Raw genomic sequence first — 23578 nt, forward strand, 5'->3', positions numbered from 1 at the left:
ACAATGAACTCAGGAAGCAGCCATCAGAAGGTGGTACGCTGTAGTCGCAAAGGGATGGACACAATCAGGAACAATTCTCAGGTAGGCTGTGGTGTTTAAATGATGCTCGGTTGGTGCTAAGGGGCCAAAGGTGTGCTGAGAAAATATCCGTCAAACCATTACACCACAATAACCACAATAGTTTCATTTATTTTGAACATGTAAAACAATATGCAGACAGTCATTTAGGAAAAATAGAACAAAAACAATACGATAAAAAAAAAAGTTGAATACGAAGCGTATTGTCGCAAAATCGATCAATGTAGAGCAGTGTCACAAACCACGGAGGCCCCAGAAAGGTGCAATCAAACGTTGAGTTTATTAACAGCCCGGAGAAAACATCAACATATGTCTTGTCACCGAAATACATGTTGTGGACATTTATAAAGCAGTGGGGTACACGCCCCCCCATGGCGTCAATGACAGATTAAAATAGGTTCCAGACATTAGTCACCGTTAATCGTACATTTTTAATAGCTATAACAGACATAGCACTTCTCTTTTCTATAACACCTTCCATACAAGGTAATAAACTTCAAGCCCTCAGGGTCTCTGAGGCTAATTATTGACTCTGGTCATCTGTTACCAAGTAGAATAAAATATATTAAGACACCAAATGAGTTAAGGCCTCAGGCCAGACACATTCCTAGATTATATGTATTATATGTATTGTAAGCATGCATTGCAGTTATCCTTCTATGTTCTAGTTTCCCTCAGCATGTATCACCTGGACAGTCACGCAAGTGAAGCTTAAGACCCTCAATGACCCGAACATCAACTCAAAATAAGCACAGATATGCAATGTGTATAAAATACTTCTAACCGTACTTGTAATAAAAGTTAACATAATGGAAGGATCCTCAAATGGACATCTTCAATAAACAGCTGTAATGCAGTATCAATACTGTGAGAATTATTATTAGATGGGGCAGCACGGTGGCACGGTGGTTAGCACTGTTGCTGCACAGCAAGAAGGTCCTGAGTTCAATTCCACCATCAGGCCGGGGTCTTTCTGTGTGGAGTTTGCATGTTCTCCCCGTGTTTGCGTGGGTTCCCTCCGGGTACTCCGGCTTCCTCCCACCGTCCAAAGACATGCAGCTTGTGGGGATAGGTTAATTGGATAATCCAAATTGCCACTAGGTGTGAATGTGAGTGTGAATGGTTGTCTGTCCTTGTGTGTTGGCCCTGCGACAGACTGGCGACCTGTCCAGGGTGTACCCCGCCTCTCGCCCTATGACAGCTGGGATAGGCTCCAGCGCCCCCCGCGACCCTGAAAAGGATAAGCGGAAGCGAATGGATGGATGGATGGATGGATGGATGGATATTATTAGATGGAATAATGCTGTAAAGAATGTTATTAATGCAATTATAATGATGCAGATTATATGGCAGCAATAAAAGAATTTCTGTATCTTCACAGTATCTTGACATTTGCTTATTTCGTTTACATATCTGAAACAGAGTGGCAGAAAGTGCAAACTTATTTAAACCTCTTCTCCATAAATTATCAATTATTATTTATCCATCCATTCTCTTCCGCTCATCCTTTTCAGGGTCGCAGAACTCAGGGAGCTGGAACCTATCCCAGCTTTCTCAGGGCGAGAGGCATGCTAACACATAGACACAGCCATTCGCACACACATTCACACCTATGGGCAATTTTCAGTTTCCAGTTAACCTATCCCCACTAACTCTATTTAACTGGACTGTGGGAGGAAGCCAGAGTACCCAGAGAGAACCCAGGCAAACACAGAAAAACTCCAGCCTGATGGTGGAATTGAATGTTCTTGATGTGAGGCAACATTGCACACCACAATGCCACCATGCTGCCCTTCCCTATTTATATAAACCTGAATTACAAGAATAAATATACTTCTAGTTACACATAATTTCTACACAATATATGAAATACAAAACATTGTCATAGTTACTGGGAGAAACTATATTCTGATGCCATAAGGTTCCTTTTTATAACGCCCGGTGTTATTCATATTATTGTCTAATATTGTCCAGTTCTGTGTCATTAAACGTGTGTATGTGTTTTTTTCTTTCAGTCCAGTTTATTAATCTGATTCTTTCTATCATAAACTGTAAACACTCGAAGATGCTGGCTGATATAATTTATCAGTAGTAGTAGTATTTCCGTGTCATTTGGGAATAAGTTGTCTATGAGAGTGGCGCAATATGATGGAAATAAGCTCATGTGTTCCAAATGTCGCCATTTCCCGAGAAATCACAGCATTTGTAACATTATTTTACACTTCAACACCTCTCCGCATCAGACCACCATCCACGTGCCCTGCACGTATAACGTGATGGTGGCCGCTCCGTGTCCGTGTCGGTCAGGAACCAATACGGAGGCTGAACTCGTCAGACTGTGGATTTACTTGGGAATAACGCACTTCCCAGTTGGTTTGCGGAATTTTACTGACAGCATCAAGTCCAATGGCAGGTCCGCGAGGTGCATTGTGGGTGGTATAGTCTAACAGCGGAGAAAAATATACTGATGAAGAGAACGCGTTACGAGTTCGACTACATGTCCCAGAACACACTGCGGTATCTTGAGCTGTGTGTATGTGAGGCAAAGAGGAAGATTTCAGAATTCGTCTAGAAAATTGTAGCTGCGCTGTTGTTAAACAGATATAATGGTAAGTGTGCAAAACTAAGCCAAAACGACTTTTTTGTAATCATGTTCTTGCTGAATACAAAATAAAGCGGATTATTCGACCGCTGTTTTTAGTTTTTCCTGCCACAGACTGTTAGTCGCAGTGATTGCTAATGAAAATGTAACATAAGCTAAGTTAAGCTAGCAAAGAAGATACTTAAGGTTAGCAATTGTCGCAGTTTACATGGTTGTTGACAACATGACTGCAGGCAGACACGGTTGTAGACCGCTTTCTTTTATAGTAGGAAACTCGCGCTTTACGCCTATTCGCTTATATATTCCGCGTTTAAGCATTTAGCCAGCTAGCTGTCTTTAACTTTGTTCCGTTGTGTGTGTGTGTGTGTGTGTGTGTGTTCGTGTTCCGCCCCCCTTTTTTTACGGGAATCTCCGGGCTTATGACAGCGAGTACAGCTCCGGAATAGGTTCACTGGCAGACTGTGCAGCCCACGGACCGCATACCTTTCCGTTTGCATCATTAGCTAGTTGTCCGGGTCACTGGTTTTTTTGGCTGTCTCGCCCCCCCCTCTCCCCATTGTGCTTGTTTTGCTCCCTCTCTATGTCTCCCTCACTCCTCCCCTTGGTTTGACGGTTTGCAGATGTTGAGCACAGTTTCACAAGTTTAGCACACGAATAAGTTGGACTCGGTGTATATCTTTGGAGGAGCACTACTTTTAACAAGGTAGAAGGATTAGAGATATGCTATTGTTTGCTAACTATCTGCATGTGTACTTTCTATCAATATGTACATATACACAGTGTATATGTGTGTTTGTGTGTGAATGAGCACTCTTGCGAGGCAAACATCCGAGATGAATCTACAATTTGTAGAATTTTGAACTTCCTCTGCTGATCTGCTGCTGGCTGATGCAGCTTTACTCTCCCAGTTAAAAGACTTAGAATTATTTCACTTTGTCAATAAACACGACCTATTATGTTTTACCTTATTTTTTTCTGTCTTAATATGTAAGACAGACAGCAAATAGAAAAAGTTGCATTTCCTTCGAAAATGCTGTGTGAATGCCGTGTAGTAGAATCTGAAAACAGCAGAAGAAGGAGAACTATCTGCAAACACTGTGCAGAAGCTGAAGTCTTTGCTGAAAACTGCATTATTTGAAAGGGTACAGTGAACAGTGTCAAGAAAGTGGAGTGTGTGCAAGCGTTGAAGACGTGCGGCAACATCCACAGGTAGGATTGAACCTTGACCACCGGGTCTCACAGCGCCTCACGGCATTCGCACAATGATAGCAAGAGTGGAAGGGAAGGTTTACAACATGGTAGAGCAACTGCTGTGAAGGCTGGTTTGATAAAAGATAAAAGACAGTCTGGGCTGAAGGTGGCAGAAATGAAGATGTTAGGATTTTTATTGAGAGTGAGCAGGATGGACAGGATTAGAAATGAGTGTATCAGAGTGGCAGCTTAGGTTAGCAATTTGGAGATTAAGTTAGCCTTGCCTTACTGAGATGACAAAACAAATTTCCCACGTGTGGGACTAATAAAGGTTATCTTATCTTATCTTATCTTATCTTATCTTATGGTTTGGACATGTGAAGAGGAGGGATAGTGGATATATTGGGGAAATGATCATCAAGATTGAGCTGCCAGTTGGAAGCATAACAAGGAGTTCAGAGCAGGTTCATGGATGTCACGAGAAGGACATGGAGAGGGTTGATGTGACAGGGTTGGCTGTGGCTCAGGCGGTAGAGCAGATCAGCTTGGTAGGTTGGTGGTTCGATTCCTGGCTTCCCCAGTCTGCATGCCAAATATCCTTGGGCAAGATTGCCCTCCGATGCGTTCATCGGAGTGTGAATGTGTGTGAATATTTATTAGTTGCACTTGTGTTTGGAAGTGCTTGTATGAGTGGGTGTGATTAGGTGAATGAGGCATGAGCACTTTGAGCACTCCGGGAGAGTAGAAAAGTGCTATATAAGAATCAGTCCATTTACAGAGGAGGTTGCAATGGATAGGGTGAGCTGGCTGTGGCCAAAAGAAGAAGATATAAATAATTACAAAATTGGATGCTCCTATGAAATAAAGATGGGATATATGCAAGAAATCCTTGGGAAACTAAAGCTCCAGCTTCAGTTTTTTCTGCTCTTGGCTCTGTATTGTGTCATTGGAGCAAATTTCCTAATATGGTCATCTCAGCCACAAAGCACAGTCAGCAGAAAGGTGTGTCAAACGGAGGGGGGGAAATGAGCATAAGTCCACTTCAAGCTGACATCTACTTTTTTTAATGGTCTGAAAATCAGTCTTCAGATGTCTTCTTTTGCCTGACCAACAGTCCAAAAACTACAAACATTTAATGCACTGACTCAGAACATGTTCTGTTTAGACATTAGACAAATCAAAACAGTCTGAATTTCTTAATTTGTTGTCAGTTCAGTAACTAAATAATAATATTTCTCATTCTCAGTAGTCCATGTTGTTACTTCAGTTCTGAACCGTCCCAAAACTGAAAAGCTTTCTTGTAAAGCAGCACGAGGCCACGGTTTGTTCACAGAAAGACAGGAAATCCTGTAATGACATTAAAAAAAATCACATTACTTTCTATCCTCTCAGATCAGCTGGGCCTCAGATTTCAGTCTGGGGGTACCTGAGGAGTTTTTTGTGTGTATATTTGTGAATGAGACAAACTACACAGTACTAGCAGAGAGGAAACAGAACTTTTTTGTTTTTAATTTAACAAATTAATTAACGAATGACTGAACTTTGAACTCCCTGTTATTGCTGGATTTGTGCTCTGGGTTTTCTGGATAGTCGGATTCAACAGACTAAAACATAAAACTTCTTCATAAACGTCATCTTTTCTGTGAATTGAAATAATTATGTTTGATTGTGTTGTTGTGCTTGAGGCCAGTAAAGTAGGTCAAACGTCGCCTTAACAACAGTAACTCCACTGTGTCGTTTCTTTTTCACTGCGTTGCCTCTCGTGTAGATTAAAGCTGTGCTGCAGCTTCTGGCAGTTGCTGACATCCCTCGAGCCAACTGTGGGCATGTGGCTTTTATTTTTAATTTTTGTTCTGTGTTAAAACATAACTCTAACTTAAAGCAAGCATTACGTGCTTAAGCTCTTTTTACTCGGACTTCTGTAGTTCTGGTCGGAGGGAAATAACCATACCAACTGATATCGTTTTTACAGTATGTGTCACGCTAATACCCTCCTTGTCCTTTTACCTCTTCCTAGGCCTAGCAGTCCAGCTACCTGATAGTCTTTCCTCACATATTCTGAGTGTGTGCTTTGGGTTATGAGCAGTGGTAAGACTCCTCGTTACAACCGATACTCCGGAGGAGCAGCGATAGCTAGCACAGCAACCATCCCCAGCAGCCCCTCCAGCCCCTCAGCAGACTCTGGCAACGGGGTGAGAGACACTTGCAGAAATTTGAATCATGTAGCAGGATTAGTATTCATTGTACACTATTGCTCATTGTACTCGTGATCTGCAATGTATTCCCATCACAGCTTTTGTTTTATTTTAAAATAAACGGAAACTTTGACTCTGAGCTATTCCGTCTGTGCATCTTTCTTCACTGCAGAGCAGGATGGAGGCCTCGTTTGCTCCAACTTTCTCAGCTGCTGGAGCTAAAGGTGACACATAATTAACACACCACTGCGTGTTTGCTTGATGTCACTGAAGTTTTGTTTTACTGTAGTGTTCTTTCCTCTGAGTATTCCCCTTCTTTTTTCAGCAGAAGGCTCCAGCACTTACAAGCAGCACAGACGGACTCCTTCCTCCTCGAGCACTCTGACCTACTCCCCCCGTGATGACGACGATGGAATGGTAAGCACACATCAACTCAACATCCAGTTCATGATAACGTAGTCAAAGTGATCATTTATTGGACTAAAACATGAAATGTTTTCATGCTCTGCATCTTTTTCATATTTGCACGCATGAGGATTTGCTGTGATACCGTTAGTGTGGGATTTGTTTATGAACTCTTCTTCCTCGCTGCTTCTTTTCCCTTCCTCAGCCTCCCATCGGTACTCCTCGGAGGTCAGATTCGGCCATCTCAGTCCGATCTCTCCATTCCGAGTCCAACATGTCCTTGCGCTCCACTTTCTCTCTGCACGAAGAGGAGGAGGACACGGTATGGCAGCCGGCACTTATATTTACTCTACATATATGGAAGCAAATATAAACAGATGCCTTGCAGTACATTCAGAGATCTACACAGACACACAGAGCACAGTTTTGGAGTTGAGTGAATTAACACAAGTTTATGTTTGTGAGCAGGAGCCGCAGGTCTTTGCTGAGCAGCCTTCAGTCAAACTTTGCTGCCAGCTGTGTTGCAACGTCTTCAAGGACCCCGTCATCACCACGTGTGGGGTGAGTCTTCTTTTAACTTGTAATCTTTTTCTTTCTGTCCGTCTGCCTGTGCTTTGAAAGTTGTTCCTCTTTTTTTCCATAGTTTGTCCAACTGCTTGTAAAAACCTCCAACAAATTTCATCACAGTTGTGCTCGGTTTCCTAAAGGTTTGATTGTGACTCTGAAAAAGTGCTAAAACTGACATGCTGTTGATATCCAGCTGTCAAATAAATAAAATAGTGATGACAAAGGACTGCTTGAGAAAGGGGATCATACAGGGCACATCCAGTTACTGGATTTCTGACTAATGTGAATTGGAATGAAAATAGACCTGTTTGCCCTTTTTAATGACGTACTAAAAAAACAAACGCATTTCCACAATATTCTAGGTTATTCTAAATGCACTAGTAGAAGTGGCTGTAAATCCCTGGTGGCCAACAATTTCTGCTAGTGTTGCAGTAAATCAGAAAAGCTGCCACTCTTTGTTAGATGCATGTGTGACTGTCAGGGCTCACCAAATATCCAGATGTTTTAAAGCAAAGTAAAACTAAACTAACTCTAACTTCCTATTTCTGCAGCACACTTTCTGCAGACGATGTGCCTTGACTTCAGGTAACCCTAAAAAATGTGTAACAGACATTTATTGCAGTACAATTTTGAAGTTTACTCGATTTTAACTCTACCTAATTAATATTTGTGCTCCTTGCAGATAAGTGCCCTGTGGATGCAGCTAAGTTAACGGTTGTGGTGAACAACATTGCAGTAGCCGAGCAGATTGGAGAGCTCTTCATCCACTGTAAATACGGCTGCAGGGCTGTAGGCAGCAGCGCGGCCGGCGCCACGGCCTCCAACACCTCAGTGGCCGGGAAACCTGGAGCCTACGAGGTGGACCCGCTGGGCTGCCCGTTCACAATCAAACTATCTACACGCAAGTAAGTAAACATTCCTGAAATCTAAAGTGAAACAAAGAGCTGTATGGTCTGTTTGTATCCTGTTAAAAAACATTTTCTGCTTTCATCGTCCCAACATCTGTTTGCAGAGAACATGAGGCCAGCTGTGACTACAGGCCCGTGCGATGCCCAAACAACCCCTCCTGCCCGCCGTTGCTCACCATGAACCTGGAGGCTCACCTCAAAGAATGCGAACACATCAAATGTCCACACTCCAAATATGGGTAATCCTAAAACAGCGCTTTGATGTCTTATTTTCACCTTTCTCCAGCATATTTTGTTCATTCTATGAAATTATTTCTTGCTTTTTTCCATTGGCACTGTTACTTTACTGTATTCATATTTGCTCTGTTTTACTTGTCAGTAATCTGCATCTTGTCTCCTTGCCAACAGCTGCACATTCATAGGCAACCAGGACACATATGAAACACACCTGGAGGTCTGTAAATTTGAGGGCCTCAAGGAGTTTCTGCAGCAAACTGACGACAGGTGAGCTCAGATAAACAGACTTTTGTTGTGCTGAACCGTTTCTGTTAACCTCCCCATCGGTCCTAATGTGACGTCTGACTTTTGCCTGCTTAGATTCCATGAGATGCAGCTCACTCTGGCTCAGAAGGACCAAGACATCGCCTTCCTACGCTCCATGTTGGGGAAATTATCTGAGAAGTTGGATCAGCTAGAGAAAAACCTGGAGCTCAAATTTGGTGAGATGACAGAAAAGCAGAACTAAGAATCAGTTCTCTTTTTCTAACATTCAGCAACATCATTTGCATATTTATATGCTTGGAAGAAGATGTAGTTGAGCTTCAGTGAGCAGGTGGGCTGCTTGTATGTGGCTCAGTGATGCTGTATAGCTGTCAAGAAACAGGTGCTGTGGTACCTCAGGTATACAGCTTATATAAAGAATGTGTTTTAAATAGTTCACTTTGCCCAAGTATTCAGCAAAGCAGTGCATGTGAAAGACAAGTACAGACTCTCAGACTAATATCATGGAAAGATCAGACATGTCTTCACACTTCAGCTTATTTGAGTATTCAGTATATTATCAGCACAACATGTACTGAATACCAAGATGTGCGTTTTGTTGTTATCGAGTCTAGGAGCCATCAAATTAGATTCAGTAAGAAGATATTGGCTCATACTTCCTCTGGATGTTTCACAGACTGAAGGGAAGTTCCGACTTAGTTAAGTTACTTAATAAGGCTTTAAGTGGAACTGTAGTTGTTGGTAAATAGTTTTATTTTGGTCAGGCCAGTTTCCAAAGTCGCATGGACCTGTTAGGATTATTTTTAGTTCTCCTTTTATTCTTGAGCTCTTCTTAGAGGAGCTTTGTTCAAAATAATTTGTATTCGTCTTATACCATACATGTGTGCAAAAATATTTATCACGATATATATTTGAAAATTTGCGATAACGATATAACCGACGATATAATTGATGCGAGACAAAATACAACTCCACAACATTACTAGCACAAAAAACCCATCCATTTATTTTCACTTAAACAAGCAGCTGTTTTTTTTATGTGCATTAAAGCTTTATAAAAATGTAACAGTGCAAATGCAAATTCCTTGCTGAAAAGCAAGGCATTTCCAGTAGAAATGGGCTGACATATCCTGAGCATAACCATGTATAATATCCACTGAAGTTAAAAAAGAGGTGCTTTGCAACATTAAACTGCAGTGTGCCAAATAAAAAAGTCAAATATGTATTTCTCGGACCATAAGGTGCACGGGATTATAAGGCACAAAGCAGTCAGATAAATCAAACTTTATTCAACTCATTCTTCTTGCTTCCTCCACTTCTGTACCATCGAGTCATTAATGCTGTATTCTATCACAGCGGCTCTATTCCCATGTTGTTGCAGTATATTAATGACTAACCTCGTATTGTGGATGGATTATCTTAGTTGTTCTCCTGACTGAAGTTTGGTCCGTTTACAGCATCCTGCCATGCGATTGCATTTGTCCCTAACCATCGGGAACCTTCACGTTAACTTTCATGGAGGGGAAAAGTGTTAGTGTTCGTCCTCCAGCTTCACTGTGTTTATGCTAACACAGCTGTGTCGCTAGCGACCTGTAGCACATCATTATATCCGGTCATTAAGTGATGACGTGACGAATCCTACTTCCGGGTATAAAGTAGTCTGCGTTTAATATGGCTTTTGTGTTGTTAACATGTTTAATGTTTTGTATTTTCTTCTATTTGATCTCAAAAAGCTCCTAAAACAGTCAGTGATCACTGTTGACCTCCCTCGGCTTTTATTACCGCTAATCATTTATTTAAGCTCAGTTTTTAAAACCTTGGGATGTAACTACAGCCCAGCCCATGCAGCAGTATATGAATGACTAACCTCGTATTGTGGATGGATTATCTCAGTTGTTCTCCTGGCTGAAGTTTGGTCCTTTTACAGCATCCTGCCATGCGATTACATTTGTTCCTGACCACCGAGAACACTCACGGTAACTTTTATCGAGTGGAAAGAAAGTTAGCTTGTTTATATTATGCTAACATAGCTGTGTCGCTAGCGGTCACGTAGCACATCATTATATACCAGCTAGCCAAACTTCAGTAACCCTACAAACGTCACTGCTGTTTAGTTTTCTGTCTTCATTTATGCTGGAAGTGATAACAGAGCTGTACGTTTTAATTTGTTTCCAAAACCCCGCAGTCAGGACATGCTATATTGTATTTAGATAGAAGCTAGCGAGCTAACTCCCTGCTAACTTCTAACTCCGTTAAATGTCATAAATTCCGTTTTCATGGATGCCTGGATGTTAAACTCAATTGTTACGCCTGGTAGAGCAGAACGCTGATCATTTTATTAAAGATGAAAGACTTTAGACAGTTTTTCAACTCTCAGTAATGCCACAGTGATCGTTTGATAAATGGACCTGCAGCGGAGTTTAGGCGCAGACACGGCTAGTGACGTCAGACTTAACGACCGGATACCAGGTAGCCCAACTTCAGTAACCCTGCAAACGTCACTGCTGTTTAGTTTCCTGTCTTCATTTATGTTGGAAGTGACAGCAGAGCTGTACGTTTGATTTTTTTCAGAATTTTCTCAGTCAGAACATGCTATATCATGCTTAGGTAACTAGTGAGCTAACTTCCGCTAGCTTCCTGCTAACTTCTTACGCCGTTAAATGTAATGAATTCTGTTTTCATGGATGCCTGGATGTTAAACTTCATAGTTGCAACATTTTTACAAACTAATTCTGGTTCATCCATTTCACTCAACAATCTGCTTTCCTCCTTCTCATTCTCTGTTACCGCCGTGCTTTTTCGGCACTGGGCATGCGCGTTTTAGCCAAATTCTATCGCGATGTTTCATTTTCTTATCGTTGCCTAACATTGTACCAGTATTACAGTGAACGGTATAATATGGCCCAGCCCTATGTGCAGCATCTTAGTTCATCCTCCGTCTGAAGCCGTCTTAGCTCGTCTCCCTATGATGTTTACTTTCTTTTGAATGGCTGCCAGTGGCGACTCATTGCACCATCATGGGTCTGTGTCCCCAACATGTTTGTATAAATATAAACATCCACCACTTGCAATGTATAACAGCAAACCATTAACAGCTGTAGTTACTTGCTGACAGAAGAAGTGCAGGTTTATCGGGTTTGTTTTTGGGCCGGAAAGGAAAGGGGGGTATGGGGAATGGAGATGATCTTGGATATGATGGAGTGTTATCCATGTGTGAGTTAAAATTGGAGCCTTTTAAGAATCTGCATCACGTGCATCTCCTTATGCGTGTTGTCTCTTAACTGTGTGGGTAGGGTTGAAGGCTACAGATTTAAAAACTACTAAATCAGTCGGCGTGCTGCTACAGGTAACTGCTCCTTCAGGAGCTAGTAGGAAACCCTCTCAAATGCTGCCTTATGCTATGCTCTGTAATGAAGAAACTATGTAAGAAAGTAGCACTTCATGATTTGCAAAATGCAGCACAGACTTAAAATAAAAAGAGACACATAACCTGGGTAATTAATATCCATCCATCCATCTTCTTCCGCTTTATGCGGGGCTGGGTCGCGGGGGCAGCAGCCTAAACAGGGAAGCCCAGACCTCCTTCTCCCCAGCCACCTCCTCCAGCTTATCCGGGGAACACCAAGGCGTTCCCAGGCCAGCCGAGAGATATCTCTCCAGCTTGTCTTGGGTCTGCCCTGGGGCCTCCTCCCGGTGGAACACCTCACCCAGGAAGCATCCTTGTCAGATGCCCGAACCACCTCAGCTGGCTCCTTTCGATGTGGAGGAGCAGCGGCTCTACTCTGAGCCCCTCCCGGATGGCCAAACCTCTCACCTTATCTCTAAGGGAGAGGCCAGCCACCCTTCAGGGGAAGCCCATTTCTGCTGTTTGTATCCGCGATCTCGTTCTTTCGGTCACTACCCACAGCTCGTGGCCATAGGTGAGGGCAGGGACGTAGATCGACCGGTAAACTGAGAGCTTCGCTTTTACACTCAGCTCCCTCTTCACCACCACAGACCGGTGCAGCGTCCGCATCACTGCAGCCGCAGCACCAATCTGTAATGAATAATCATAGTAAACATTTAGTTGTGCTTTTTAAAGTTTTTCTCATCGTCTTAAAGACCTTGTGTGTCTGCGTGTGTTTCAGATGTGCTGGATGAGAACCAGAGCAAGCTCAGCGAAGACCTGATGGAGTTTCGTAGAGATGCCTCCATGCTTAACGTAAGTGTGTGTGTGTGTGTGTGTGTGTGTGTGTGTGTGTGTGAGTGTGAGTGAGTGAACTGGAGTTTATGTGACTAAGAAGCCGAGGTGCTGAAATATTACACAAATACTTACTTTGTCCCTCCAGGATGAGTTGTCCCACATCAACGCCAGGCTCAACATGGGAATCCTGGGCTGTAAGTGTCTGTTAGCCTTTACTCTTCTCCTCTCTCAGCATTGGGTGAAAATCTGTGAAAGGTTTAACCTGAAATTCAAATTGTAGCTCTGCCAACTCTCAGGATTGCCCTCCTCCCCCCGCTCACGCTTTTCCATTTCCCTTTTCTTTATCCACCTTTCAGTTCTTAACCTCTTGTTTCAGTTATTTTCCTCGCACTGTGTTTCTCCAGTGAAAAATGCAAATCCACTCTATGCCGTCTTTCTGCCTGTGTGTAGCATACGACCCCCAGCAGATCTTCAAGTGTAAGGGGACATTTGTGGGCCACCAGGGTCCCGTCTGGTGTCTCTGTGTCTACTCCACTGGAGACCTGCTCTTCTCTGGCTCTTCTGATAAGACGATTAAGGTAATGGCTACACTCATTTCCCCGTTTTTGTATACGTGCTATTTTTGCCTGCTCACTCCTGTTTCCAAAGAGATTCAGACAACTTCCACATATAACCCTGTTTTGTAGAAAGTAGGAATTGTAGAGTTGTTGTTATGCACAGAAATACTAAGTGACGGCTTCTCTTCCTCTAAGGTGTGGGACACCTGCACCACCTACAAATGTCAGAAAACCCTGGAGGGTCATGATGGCATCGTGCTGGCTCTGTGTATCCAAGGGTAACATAATTCACACATGCACACATGTTGTAATCACTGGATCTCTATCAGCTGCAGGAATCTCAGGATGACTCAGTTGTATTTTTTTTCCTCCCCATAGTAACAGGCTATACAGTGGCTCTGCAGATTGCACCATCATTGTAAGTCTCTGCGTCCTCCCTCTTTTAGGACCAAGCTTATAAAATTTCACGATGGAATGTTTTCATACGTCGAGAAGCTCATTTATTTGCATCATGCATTTCCCCTCCAACTGTGCATCTTGCGTAGGTGTGGGACATTCAGACGCTCCAGAAAGTCAATACTATCCGTGCCCATGACAACCCCGTATGCACACTGGTCTCCTCCCACAACATGTTGTTCAGCGGCTCCCTCAAGGCCATCAAGGTACTGTTATGTGCAGCATATTTCACACAGTGTATGTTGGGGTATTTTATGTTTTTCAAATCTGTAGAAGTAGACGGATTTGCCCAAATCCTGCACAGCTGACATCTGCAAAGAATATGAAAATGTGAAAAATGAATAAACTTGGACTGTAGCCTTTAGTGACAGAGAAGAAGAGGATGCATTGGTGCTGTATGTCGGTGATGTCAGTGCTCCCACAAAAGGGACTTTCCCTACTTGAGGCTTTCCCTCCCCCCGCTCCAACCCCCTTCACTCAGCCTTTCTCAACATCAGTTCAGTGACAGATCACACTTGAATGTTTCCACCTCTGCTGTTTAAATTTCTGATTTCTTGTTTTTTTGTTTTTAAACATGTTTCAGGTCATCAGATGACTTTTAGCGTTAGAAAAAGTTGACCAGCGTAAATAAAAAATGCTGCTTTTAAAAGAAGATTTCATTTATTAAATTAAACACAGTTATACAAACTTCCTGGGACAATGTGAAAAAGTCTTTTCTCTTCTAAATGTCAGAACTGGTTGTGACAATCATGCGTTTCTGATATTTGTCTTCATATGACTGCGGAGGAATTTTGAGCCTCTCTTCTGTGCAGAGTGTTTCAGTTCAGCCACATTGGGGGGATTTCCAGCATGAACGCCTGTTTAAGGTCATGAAGCAGTTCAGTCTGATGTGATTTTAACTCTAAAACCTTCATTTTGGGGGGTTTGATATTTGTTTTGAGCCATTCAGAGATGGACTTGCTGCTGTGTTTCAAGTCCTTTTATCTGCCTCAGCTCAGCTGTTTGCGTGTGTGAGTGTGACAAACTAGCTTTTTGTGGTATGTTGATGAAGGTGAAGCTGAAAATGAGTCCAGTATTTAAAATGTCCATGTTTTACTCTAGTAAACAAATGTTTTACCAAACGTTTAATATTTTTTCACCATCTGGTATTTTTGTAATTTTATTGACTGTTCTCTTTGGATCCAGTACTTTTTTCCTCCTCTGTTAGTTCAGTGGATTTTCTTGTCGTGTGTGTAGGTTTGGGACATCGTGGGCACTGAGCTGAAGCTGAAGAAGGAGCTGACAGGACTCAATCACTGGGTTCGAGCGCTGGTGGCCTCCCAGAACCACCTGTACAGCGGCTCGTATCAGACCATCAAGGTAAGAAAGAGCAATGTTTACCTACTTATGTCCAATCATAACTCAGCAGCTATAAATGATTCAAACAAAATAAAAAAGCATCATGAGACTGCATATTTCCACTTTACGCGAGTCCTTGGAGCCAGAAGGATTCCTGGATCTGGATTCCTTTGTGCTGTTATGTTAAACATCTCTAAGTTTTGTTTAAATTTGATGCGTACGAACACATTTATTCAACCTCCACACAATGTGAGGTTTATTTCACAGCTGCCCAAAACAGCAATGGTAATAAACAAAATCATTTTTTATTTGTCTGTGACGTCTGTTCCACCAGCAAAATTATTCTTTAATCAAAATGATGTTTTTAATGCTAAAATATAATTATTGTTGTTACCCATTAATTCACAAACAATTACACAGTCTTAACATGCTTTACTTTGTTTTGACTAAGACGCCAAATTCCAGTTATTTACTTGAACTCCTGAACAGAGAAAATAGTTTTTGATGTTGAACGTTGTGCCTGATTCATTTCTGACTGCTCGGAGAAGTCCAGTGTTTGTTTTTGTTTCTTTTATTCACGTTTTAGATGGACAGAACCTTACGAACATAAACTACAGGAATGATAATATTGTCAGCTCTCTGTCCTTTGCTTATTTGCAAAAAACAAAACAAACTGAAATGCACAAAGCAAGACGGGAAGAAAAGAAAAATAAACCCAAAAGGAACAAAATCAGCTGGGAAACAACAACAAAGGGCAAAACACACAGGTGCCCAGGAACTAAAGACGACCTCGGCCACTGGCTGTATTAAACATTTTCTTTCTTTTACTGGCTGCAAAGAAAAAGAACAAACAACAACAAAAAATATTTGAGTAGGGTTTGGAAGCTGGTGGTCGATCATTTTGGAGCCAATGTGTAAAAATAAAAAAACATCCGGAGGAAGATGGACACGCAGAGCTGGACGAACAGCCAAACATACTACATTTCGGTTTTAATGCAGGCACTGCTGCTAGTGTGTTGGGCTAGGTCAGGGTCTCCAGCTTTGTGTTCTGTCATCTCTGGGTGTTGGTGGGAGTACTGAGCCCCCGTGTGCAGTTACAGCTGCATCCATGAGTGTATCCCCTCAGTTATGTTCTCAGCACTGACAAAGGTTTGTGCGTCGGCTTCATTCACTTCCTCACTGTTCAAAGTACTTGGAATGCCTGTGTGTGTGTGTGTCTGGGCTCGTTTCATGCTGTGTGTTTGTGTATGCTCACTGTCTTGCTGCAGTTGGCCACTAATGACTACCTCAGGGACATCGAAGGGAGAACAGAGAGCAAAGCGAGAGGGACTGGTTGTAGGAACGAAGGACAGTCTGTGGAAGAATGACGGCGCTCTGTTATGTGACGCCTGTGAGCGAGCAGCTGGTCTCTAGCCATCGCTTTAACTGGAGGAGCCATTTAGAGACGGTTTCCTGCAGAAACTGTTCTGACACATGTTGGCAGCATTCGGTGACGGTTAAGCTTTTAAATATTTTAGCAGCTTCATACATTTGACACAGACTGGATGCAAAGTCCCCAAAGGTCTGTTTGATCCCTGGATATAGTTTGTTTAATTGGAATCATTCGATGGTATTATTTTTGTGGGACAGTATGAAAAAAAGACCCTTTGTGTGGCATCACAATGTAAACACACTCTCCTTATTAACTGCAGGGGAATCGGTTCGACAAACTCAGTCCTGGCTCAGCTCTTTATGCTCACGTTGTATTTAATAAGTCCTAGAAGCACAACATTGAAGATATTTATGAGTCTGTAATGGGTAAATGTTTACTGTGACTCTGGAGCATTGAGGCAGATTCATGTTTTACGTTTCACAATAATTAGTTAAAGTGAGTCGACGTGGTGGGAAAGGCTGGGCTTGAAGTGACATTTCAGACTTGTTTTCTACAGTTCTCGTCACCTGTCCTCATGTTTTCACTGTATTTCTCTTCATTTTATTTGAGAGCTTTTGAAAACATCTAAATCTATAACAGGCAGGGGGGGCAATTGGCCTCTAATGGCATAAAGGCAGCATGTTTCCACAACGGGGAGGAGTGGAGATCAAATCAGAGATGACGGGAGAATGAGTGCAATATTCAGCAGGTAGCCAGACACGTTTGAATCGGTGATCCTGTTTCCTGTTAGCCAGATGTTTGTAAAGAGATTATACAGCAGTGTTCTGTTAATGCTTAGTTAACTGTGCTCTAAGTTTAAATAGAGGATTGAGAAGACCTCCTGCATGTTCCTCTGCTCTCCTGTCAGCCCTGTTGTGCTGTACACTGTGACTCATTGACTACACAACAAATTTCATGTTTTTCATAACTTATGAATGATCAGATTCATCTATGAAATGCTGTGGTTACAGCTTCCTAAATGTTTTCAGTGCTGTGTTGTAATTGGCCAGTTAAACCGTGTGATTCAGTGGGGATGAGAATTGATGGCTTCCAGCTGCTGAGTAACTCACTTTTTCCACTGCTGATAACCGAGCGTGCGTGTCTGCGCGCTGTGTTCGTTCCCCTCGGGTCAAGGACGTTCCCTCGCGCTCCTTTTTTCTCCACTAAACTGCTTTCTGTCTGTGCGTGTCAGATTTGGGACATCCGCTCTCTGGAGTGTGTTCATGTCCTGCAGACCAGTGGGGGCAGCGTCTACTCCATTGCTGTCACCAACCACCACATCGTCTGCGGCACCTATGAAAACCTCATCCACGTAAGGCACAGTTTCATTTCCTCTGTCGTTCTTGGCAGTGGCTAAGCCCGTGTCACTGATCCCGTTGGACGCACTGATCTCATAGTTGCAAAGGTTTTTCTGTGGATGTTCAGATTACAACCACAAAGCCTTAGCAAGTCTGTCTGACATGACCTGAAGCAGTCCAGCTGGGGAAATTGCTACAAAGCTGTTTTCTGTGTGTGTTTGTGATGATGATGCAGGAGGAAGGATGGTGGTAATGGTGATGTTTGTGTGTCCTCTCCAGGTGTGGGATATTGAGTCTAAAGAGCAGGTGCGGACCTTGACGGGTCACGTGGGGACAGTTTACGCTCTGGCCGTCATCTCCACCCCCGACCAGACCAAAGTGTTCAGCGCTTCCTATGACCGCTCCCTCAGGGTGAGTCCTGTGTGTGTGTGTGTGTGTGTGTGTGTGTGTGTGTGTGTGTGTGTGTGTGTGTGTGTGTGTCAAGCTGGATGCATTCCACTCAAATACATTTTAGTGCATGGTGTCATTACAGAATTACAGTAGTTTGACATCTTGTCACATATTTTCCTCCCACTCTCGTATCCGTTTGTTTAGCTTAAGTCAAAAAATGAAAGTGGACACAACCATCTTAACCCTGTGCTCAGCTGATGAGCGTCCCTGTCAGCGACGCCCCCTACATGATACAACAGCTGCCGCTCAGAAAAACACATTTTCGTCCCAAAGATGTTAATAACGATGTAATAAATATATACAAGGCTGTGATCGGGATGGGCGGAGCCTGAGTGAGTTCACATGAAAGGAAACGAGATTGCCTGGTGTGGAAACAGGATGTTGTAAAGGGTGACGGGCTGTGACGGACATGGTGGTGGTGGGATAGTTCACACTGTTGTCAGTAGTTTCTAACTTGATTTTTATTAGGTGGTTAAAGGGACGTGACACGAGCACTGTGGTTTATCGTAGTGGAACTAGTTTCAGTGCTCTGAGCAGCTGAAAGTTTTGTTTCATATAACGAGCACACTTATCTTTGTAGGATGTGTGCAGATCATTGATTAACAGGATCAGATGAGATCACAGATGGTTGTAGACTTTTTATTTATTTTTAATCTGAGTCGTCTGTGGTCGGTTTAGTAGTGGGCGGGTGTTCTTGACATCACTGGCCCCCACACTCACCTGACCTAAATCCAACAGAGCATCTGTGGGACGTTCTGCTTTGGTCCGTCTGACGCTGTCAGGTTGCACCTCACTCAGCGCTGTCCCGGGAATTCCTGACGACACCATCCCATCATCTCATCCTACGAGTCACGCTGTACAGGGCCAGACATGACAGCAGCGCTGCGTTTGTGTGTTGTAGGTGTGGAGCATGGACAACATGATCTGCACCCAGACTCTGCTGAGACACCAGGGCAGTGTAACAGCGCTCGCCGTTTCCAGAGGGCGCCTCTTCTCCGGAGCTGTCGACAGCACCGTCAAGGTACGACAGATCGCCCCCACCCTTAAATCTGAGCTCAACCCACCCGCTGCATCAGCGGTTCACCTTGTCACCTTTTTCTGCTTATACCAGCATCTTGTGCGTTTTCAAAACTAGATTATTAGAAATATTTCTTTTTTCATTCTGAAAGCCGATGTATCCCTGTGCGCGTCTCCTGTCTTACTGTGTCTTTTCCCGTCTCCCTCAGGTGTGGACTTGCTAAACGGTCCGTTGGCTCCACAGGCGTCCAGCTCACTTCACCTCCCGTTAACGTTTCCGCGCAGTTCCCGCCTCAGCACGCATTTCTTTGATTGTGATTTACACACTCCTTAGTGGCCTCATCCACCTGTGCATTACAGGGCACAGCGAGACAAAGCTGCCTTACGGTTGCACCACACTGGACTGACTGGACGCTGCACATTAACCCGAGGTGTGGAGAGGACTGCGGCTGTGCTTTTTTTCACACAGTCGACGGTGCTGCCGGCTTCCTGCAGACAAACTTCACCCATGATACCCAACACATACTGTTTAAAGGCTGGCTTCACTACCCTGGGTGGACCCCATGCAGATACCGTATGTTTATTACGTCATCGATGATTTAAGCTTGTATAAGTGAGCAAAAGGCGTTCTTCTGGGCAAAGGCCTTCATCCACGGCGTCACGACTCCGAATGTTTCATTTTAATCATTTTGACAAACCCTCTGCCTGGTTAGCAAACCGGGAGCACTCCACGTGTCAACCTCGTCCAGCAGCTGTTTGTCCAAAGTGCCAGCTAACATTCTCAAGAGTTTTAATCCTGTTTAAAAAAGAAAAAAGGTAAATTGATACTTAATTAAATATCAGTTTATTTCTGTTAAACAGTGAAATGTTTATAGCAGTGTGTGCAATAAAAATATATTTATGAATGATATAGTATTATGTACAGAATCAGAGCTGATAAATCACATCAACCAGATGTTGGGCTGACACCTGAGCCACATGTTGGTGTTTCAGGGCCACAGCAGCACTTTTGTTAATCCAGCCTGCACATTTTTCCTTTTTTAAATGTCGACTTTTCTCCTAAAACTAGCTTCACTGATTTCTCAACGATGCACCTCGAGGTAAAAACTCAGCCGGGTAGTGCACACCATTCTGCTGCTTACACTCCGTTCACACTCCATCAGATAACTGATCTCAGAGTCCGCCTGAGTAGCTTCATAAATCAATTTCTAAGCAGTCCAAGATAAAAGCGTCTCCCTTTCAGCTGAAGCGTCACGTTGGTGGTCGCCCAGTCCAGTGTTGTGAAACCAGCCTTTCGAAAAACACTTTTTAACGCAGCAAAGACTTTTAAGAGAAAGATCTATAGATTTAGAGTTTTACATTTGTGCCATGATGGAGATGTATTGAGATGTATTGAGAGCAACTCGACGGTTGTAAAGTCGTGTAAGATAACAGAGAGGACGACTCACCCCGGCCTGCAGGGCGGAGCGAGAAGGACGACCTGCGTGCATGCACGTGCCTGTTATTGTCTATACATGAGTGTTTCAATGAGTGCCATATGTGTGGATGAAAAATAAGGAACAGCTGTAATGATGCCTTTTCCTCTCCTCTGTATGTCCCTCCCTCCTCTCTGACCACAGAGTAACACAAACAGTTGACTGCAGTTAACATTAACTCCCCGACGAAAAGGCGCCTGTGCTTTCCTAAATGATGTGTAAGGACCCATATTGGGTTGACAGTACAGCAGAAGGGTTGAAATATTCTTGTGATAGTCGGTGAGATTCAGAGACTAAATCCGAGTTTCACGGGTGTTTAATAGTTTGGCTGCAGCCTCGTGAGGGAGGCAGAGGAAGGGAAGAGAGGAAGCATCTTCACTGGTCACACTTTAAGTGATTTCTTGTATACTTGTAATCATGTAAGCCTAAGTTGATCGTTGATCAATAAAAGTGTTGGAGAAGCGTTCGTCTGATTTATTTGATGAAATAAAGCACCAAAGGACTTGAGGAGGAAATGATCGGAATCCTTTTGGAACGTAGCGTATCATCATATTTCATTCTGTTGCTAAATTAAATGAAAAACTTGGGTTTAATGTAAACTGCTGTTCTGTGTTTTGCGGCAACACTTTTTGTTAGAGTCGTAACTAGAGCAGGAAGGGAGACTGTGACCACGTATCAGATTGGGGTCATTTCTCGTTGGTCTAAGACCATGAGAGTGTTCACCAGCAGAGGTGTGATGTTGAGCAGGCTGCCTGTTTAGCTGTTTTCGCTGTAAAAGTGTCATAAAATCAGCCGTTTTTCAGGACTACTTCTTCCAACATGTGGTAGTTGCTTTTGCTTTACTGTCATCAGGGACTAACAACAGCAAAACACAAATGAAATTAAAACTTTTACAGTTTTTACTGAAAAAGGTCGAGAATGTACATGAATAAAAGATCTAGAATAGCCAATTTGAACTATGAACTGTAAAACTCACCGTGCTCTGCCTGTACAAGCCTTAAATTCCTGGTTTTTCATGTGTTGGAAGAGGGCCGGACAGTGTATGCTTGCAGATGGATGACAAATTATATATGGAATATAAAAAAACATGCAATAAAACGCTAAAAACACAACAAAAATAAAAAATAATTTTCAAATACACAAGCAAAAGACCAAACAAGAAAAAATGTCATTTTTCTGTATAGCACTCGCTATGGAGTCGCTGCTTACAGGAACTATCAGGATTTTTTTTTTAGATTGCACAAACTGTTCAAGAGTTACTATAGTTTCAAGAAATGTTGAGAAAACCTGTCGGGTTAGGGCATGTGCAGGTGTCCTGCTGATCCTTGATCCATCACAGCTGATTTAAATGGCTAAATTACCTCCTCAACAGGTCTCCAGAGGCCTGGTAATGAACTAATCATTTGATTCAGGTGTGTTGACCCAGGGTTCGTCTAAAACCTGCAGGACACCGGCCTCGAGGCCTGGGTTAGGGGATAAAGGGTGAGCTGGGATGGCACTCATACCTGTGTCTATAAAAGACTTATAAAAATTACAGTCCAACCTGCAATCGCTCTCAGGCAGACTAAGGTTATAATCGCTGTGTAATTTATAAACGTAGACGGACTTCACACATGTTGCAATCAGTCTGTGCTGGTGTGCACAACTCGTGTCGTCACTTTGCAGGAGGAGGCCTGAGTCAGCTGGTTGCCAACAGGTTGTATTCTGGTTCTACTCCTCTACAGGGTTGCTGAGCATCTATTCGTTTTTGTAGTTAAATTGCTGTCATGCAACAACTACATCACAATTTGTGGAGGAATTTCTGGATTTCTATTTTAGATCTATGAGGCTCAAAACAGACTCTCAATGCAAATAGTAAATGTGAATTTTTGCATATGCAGACAGCAACAGATTTAGATTTTTATCAATGAATCACAGACTGACTCCAACTTGTTGCTGTCTTGAGTCTCCTGGTCTTTGAAGCAACCATTTCAAAGGTATTAACATTTCAAATTTCACTGTCCAGTATTACGGTACTGTTATCTTTCAGAACGAGCGTGGATGTTCACCAGCCTTTACACGAGGTTGGATTACGGTTAGAGGCTGAATGGCTCATTACAATCAATCTTTTTTAATATTTTTGAAACATTTGCTAATTTTATAAGGTCTCATGCGAATCATAAACAGCTACATTGTGCTCTGCAGAGACTCCTGTCACCAAGAAATAAAAATGCAAACAAAAGGAGGCTGTGAAGTTTGTACAGAACATTTATTTATTCAGAGCAGATGGCCATAAGATGCAGTCACTGCAAGCACACCACTGTCCAGTCACTACAACACACACGCACTCCCACACACACAGATTTCACACAGTCAATAGCAGAGCAACACATGACACACTCTCTCAAGCATTCGCATACAGTCGCTGCAGAGCAGAGGAGACACCACTCGGGTGTCTGTTCAGATAAGCACAGGCGGAAAATCAAATAAAAACAGTTTGGCTTCATCTTTTGTTAAGAAGAACAAGGGATGAAAAGTACGTTTTCTCCACAGCTTATTTGACCATCTGTGTGTGGGTTTTTTCACCTTAGTAGCCTCACCCCAACGCCCAAGTACCAAAACACACTTCAGAATAATTCCTACGATATGAAGGATGACCAAAATGAGACCTAAGGAAGGATTGAAAAAGGCAAACCTTTATCTCTGATATGATGGCGGATGAAAAAGCGAAAGTGTCTCAGCTGTAAGCTGCACACAGTACAGCCAACCCTCAAAGGTCAGACCACCAGGCATCTGTCGGATGTCACCACAATGACATCTAGTTTGTAATAACAGAGGACAGTTTGGTACAAGGTAAAAATAACTCAAGGGGAAAAAAATTACATTTCATAGAAATATGCACCTACACATCTGGTGACAGCTGGCTCAATCACTTTCAGTAACAATTTACTTAACTAAGCTAAGGAA

General features: G+C 42.9%; 1 protein-coding gene across 4 annotated transcripts; it reads left to right on the forward strand.

Moving 5' to 3' along the window:
* The first annotated feature begins 2539 nt into the window (after positions 1–2539).
* Positions 2540–21118, forward strand: traf7 (TNF receptor-associated factor 7). 4 transcript variants are annotated; one of them, XM_080904819.1, is made up of 22 exons: positions 2540–2687; positions 5889–6063; positions 6239–6290; positions 6392–6483; positions 6677–6793; positions 6940–7032; positions 7590–7623; positions 7721–7943; positions 8051–8185; positions 8355–8450; positions 8544–8665; positions 12575–12648; positions 12776–12824; positions 13081–13208; positions 13383–13465; positions 13566–13605; positions 13733–13849; positions 14880–15002; positions 17585–17704; positions 17970–18101; positions 19042–19161; positions 19367–21118. In XM_080904819.1, exons 2-22 carry the CDS (start codon positions 5950–5952, stop codon positions 19379–19381), a joined length of 2079 nt encoding a protein of 692 aa, XP_080760945.1. In that variant the 5' UTR covers positions 2540–2687; positions 5889–5949; the 3' UTR covers positions 19382–21118. The 4 variants fall into 4 exon arrangements, with proteins under 4 accessions (XP_080760945.1, XP_080760946.1, XP_080760947.1 ...); XM_080904820.1 differs by having other exon boundaries at positions 6395–6483; XM_080904821.1 differs by lacking the exon at positions 2540–2687 and having other exon boundaries at positions 5928–6063; positions 6165–6290.
* The last annotated feature ends 2460 nt before the right edge of the window (positions 21119–23578 follow it).

Source organism: Rhamphochromis sp. 'chilingali', assembly GCF_963969265.1.
Source record: "Rhamphochromis sp. 'chilingali' genome assembly, chromosome: 15".
In the NCBI taxonomy this organism is placed as follows: Eukaryota; Metazoa; Chordata; class Actinopteri; order Cichliformes; family Cichlidae; genus Rhamphochromis; species Rhamphochromis sp. 'chilingali'.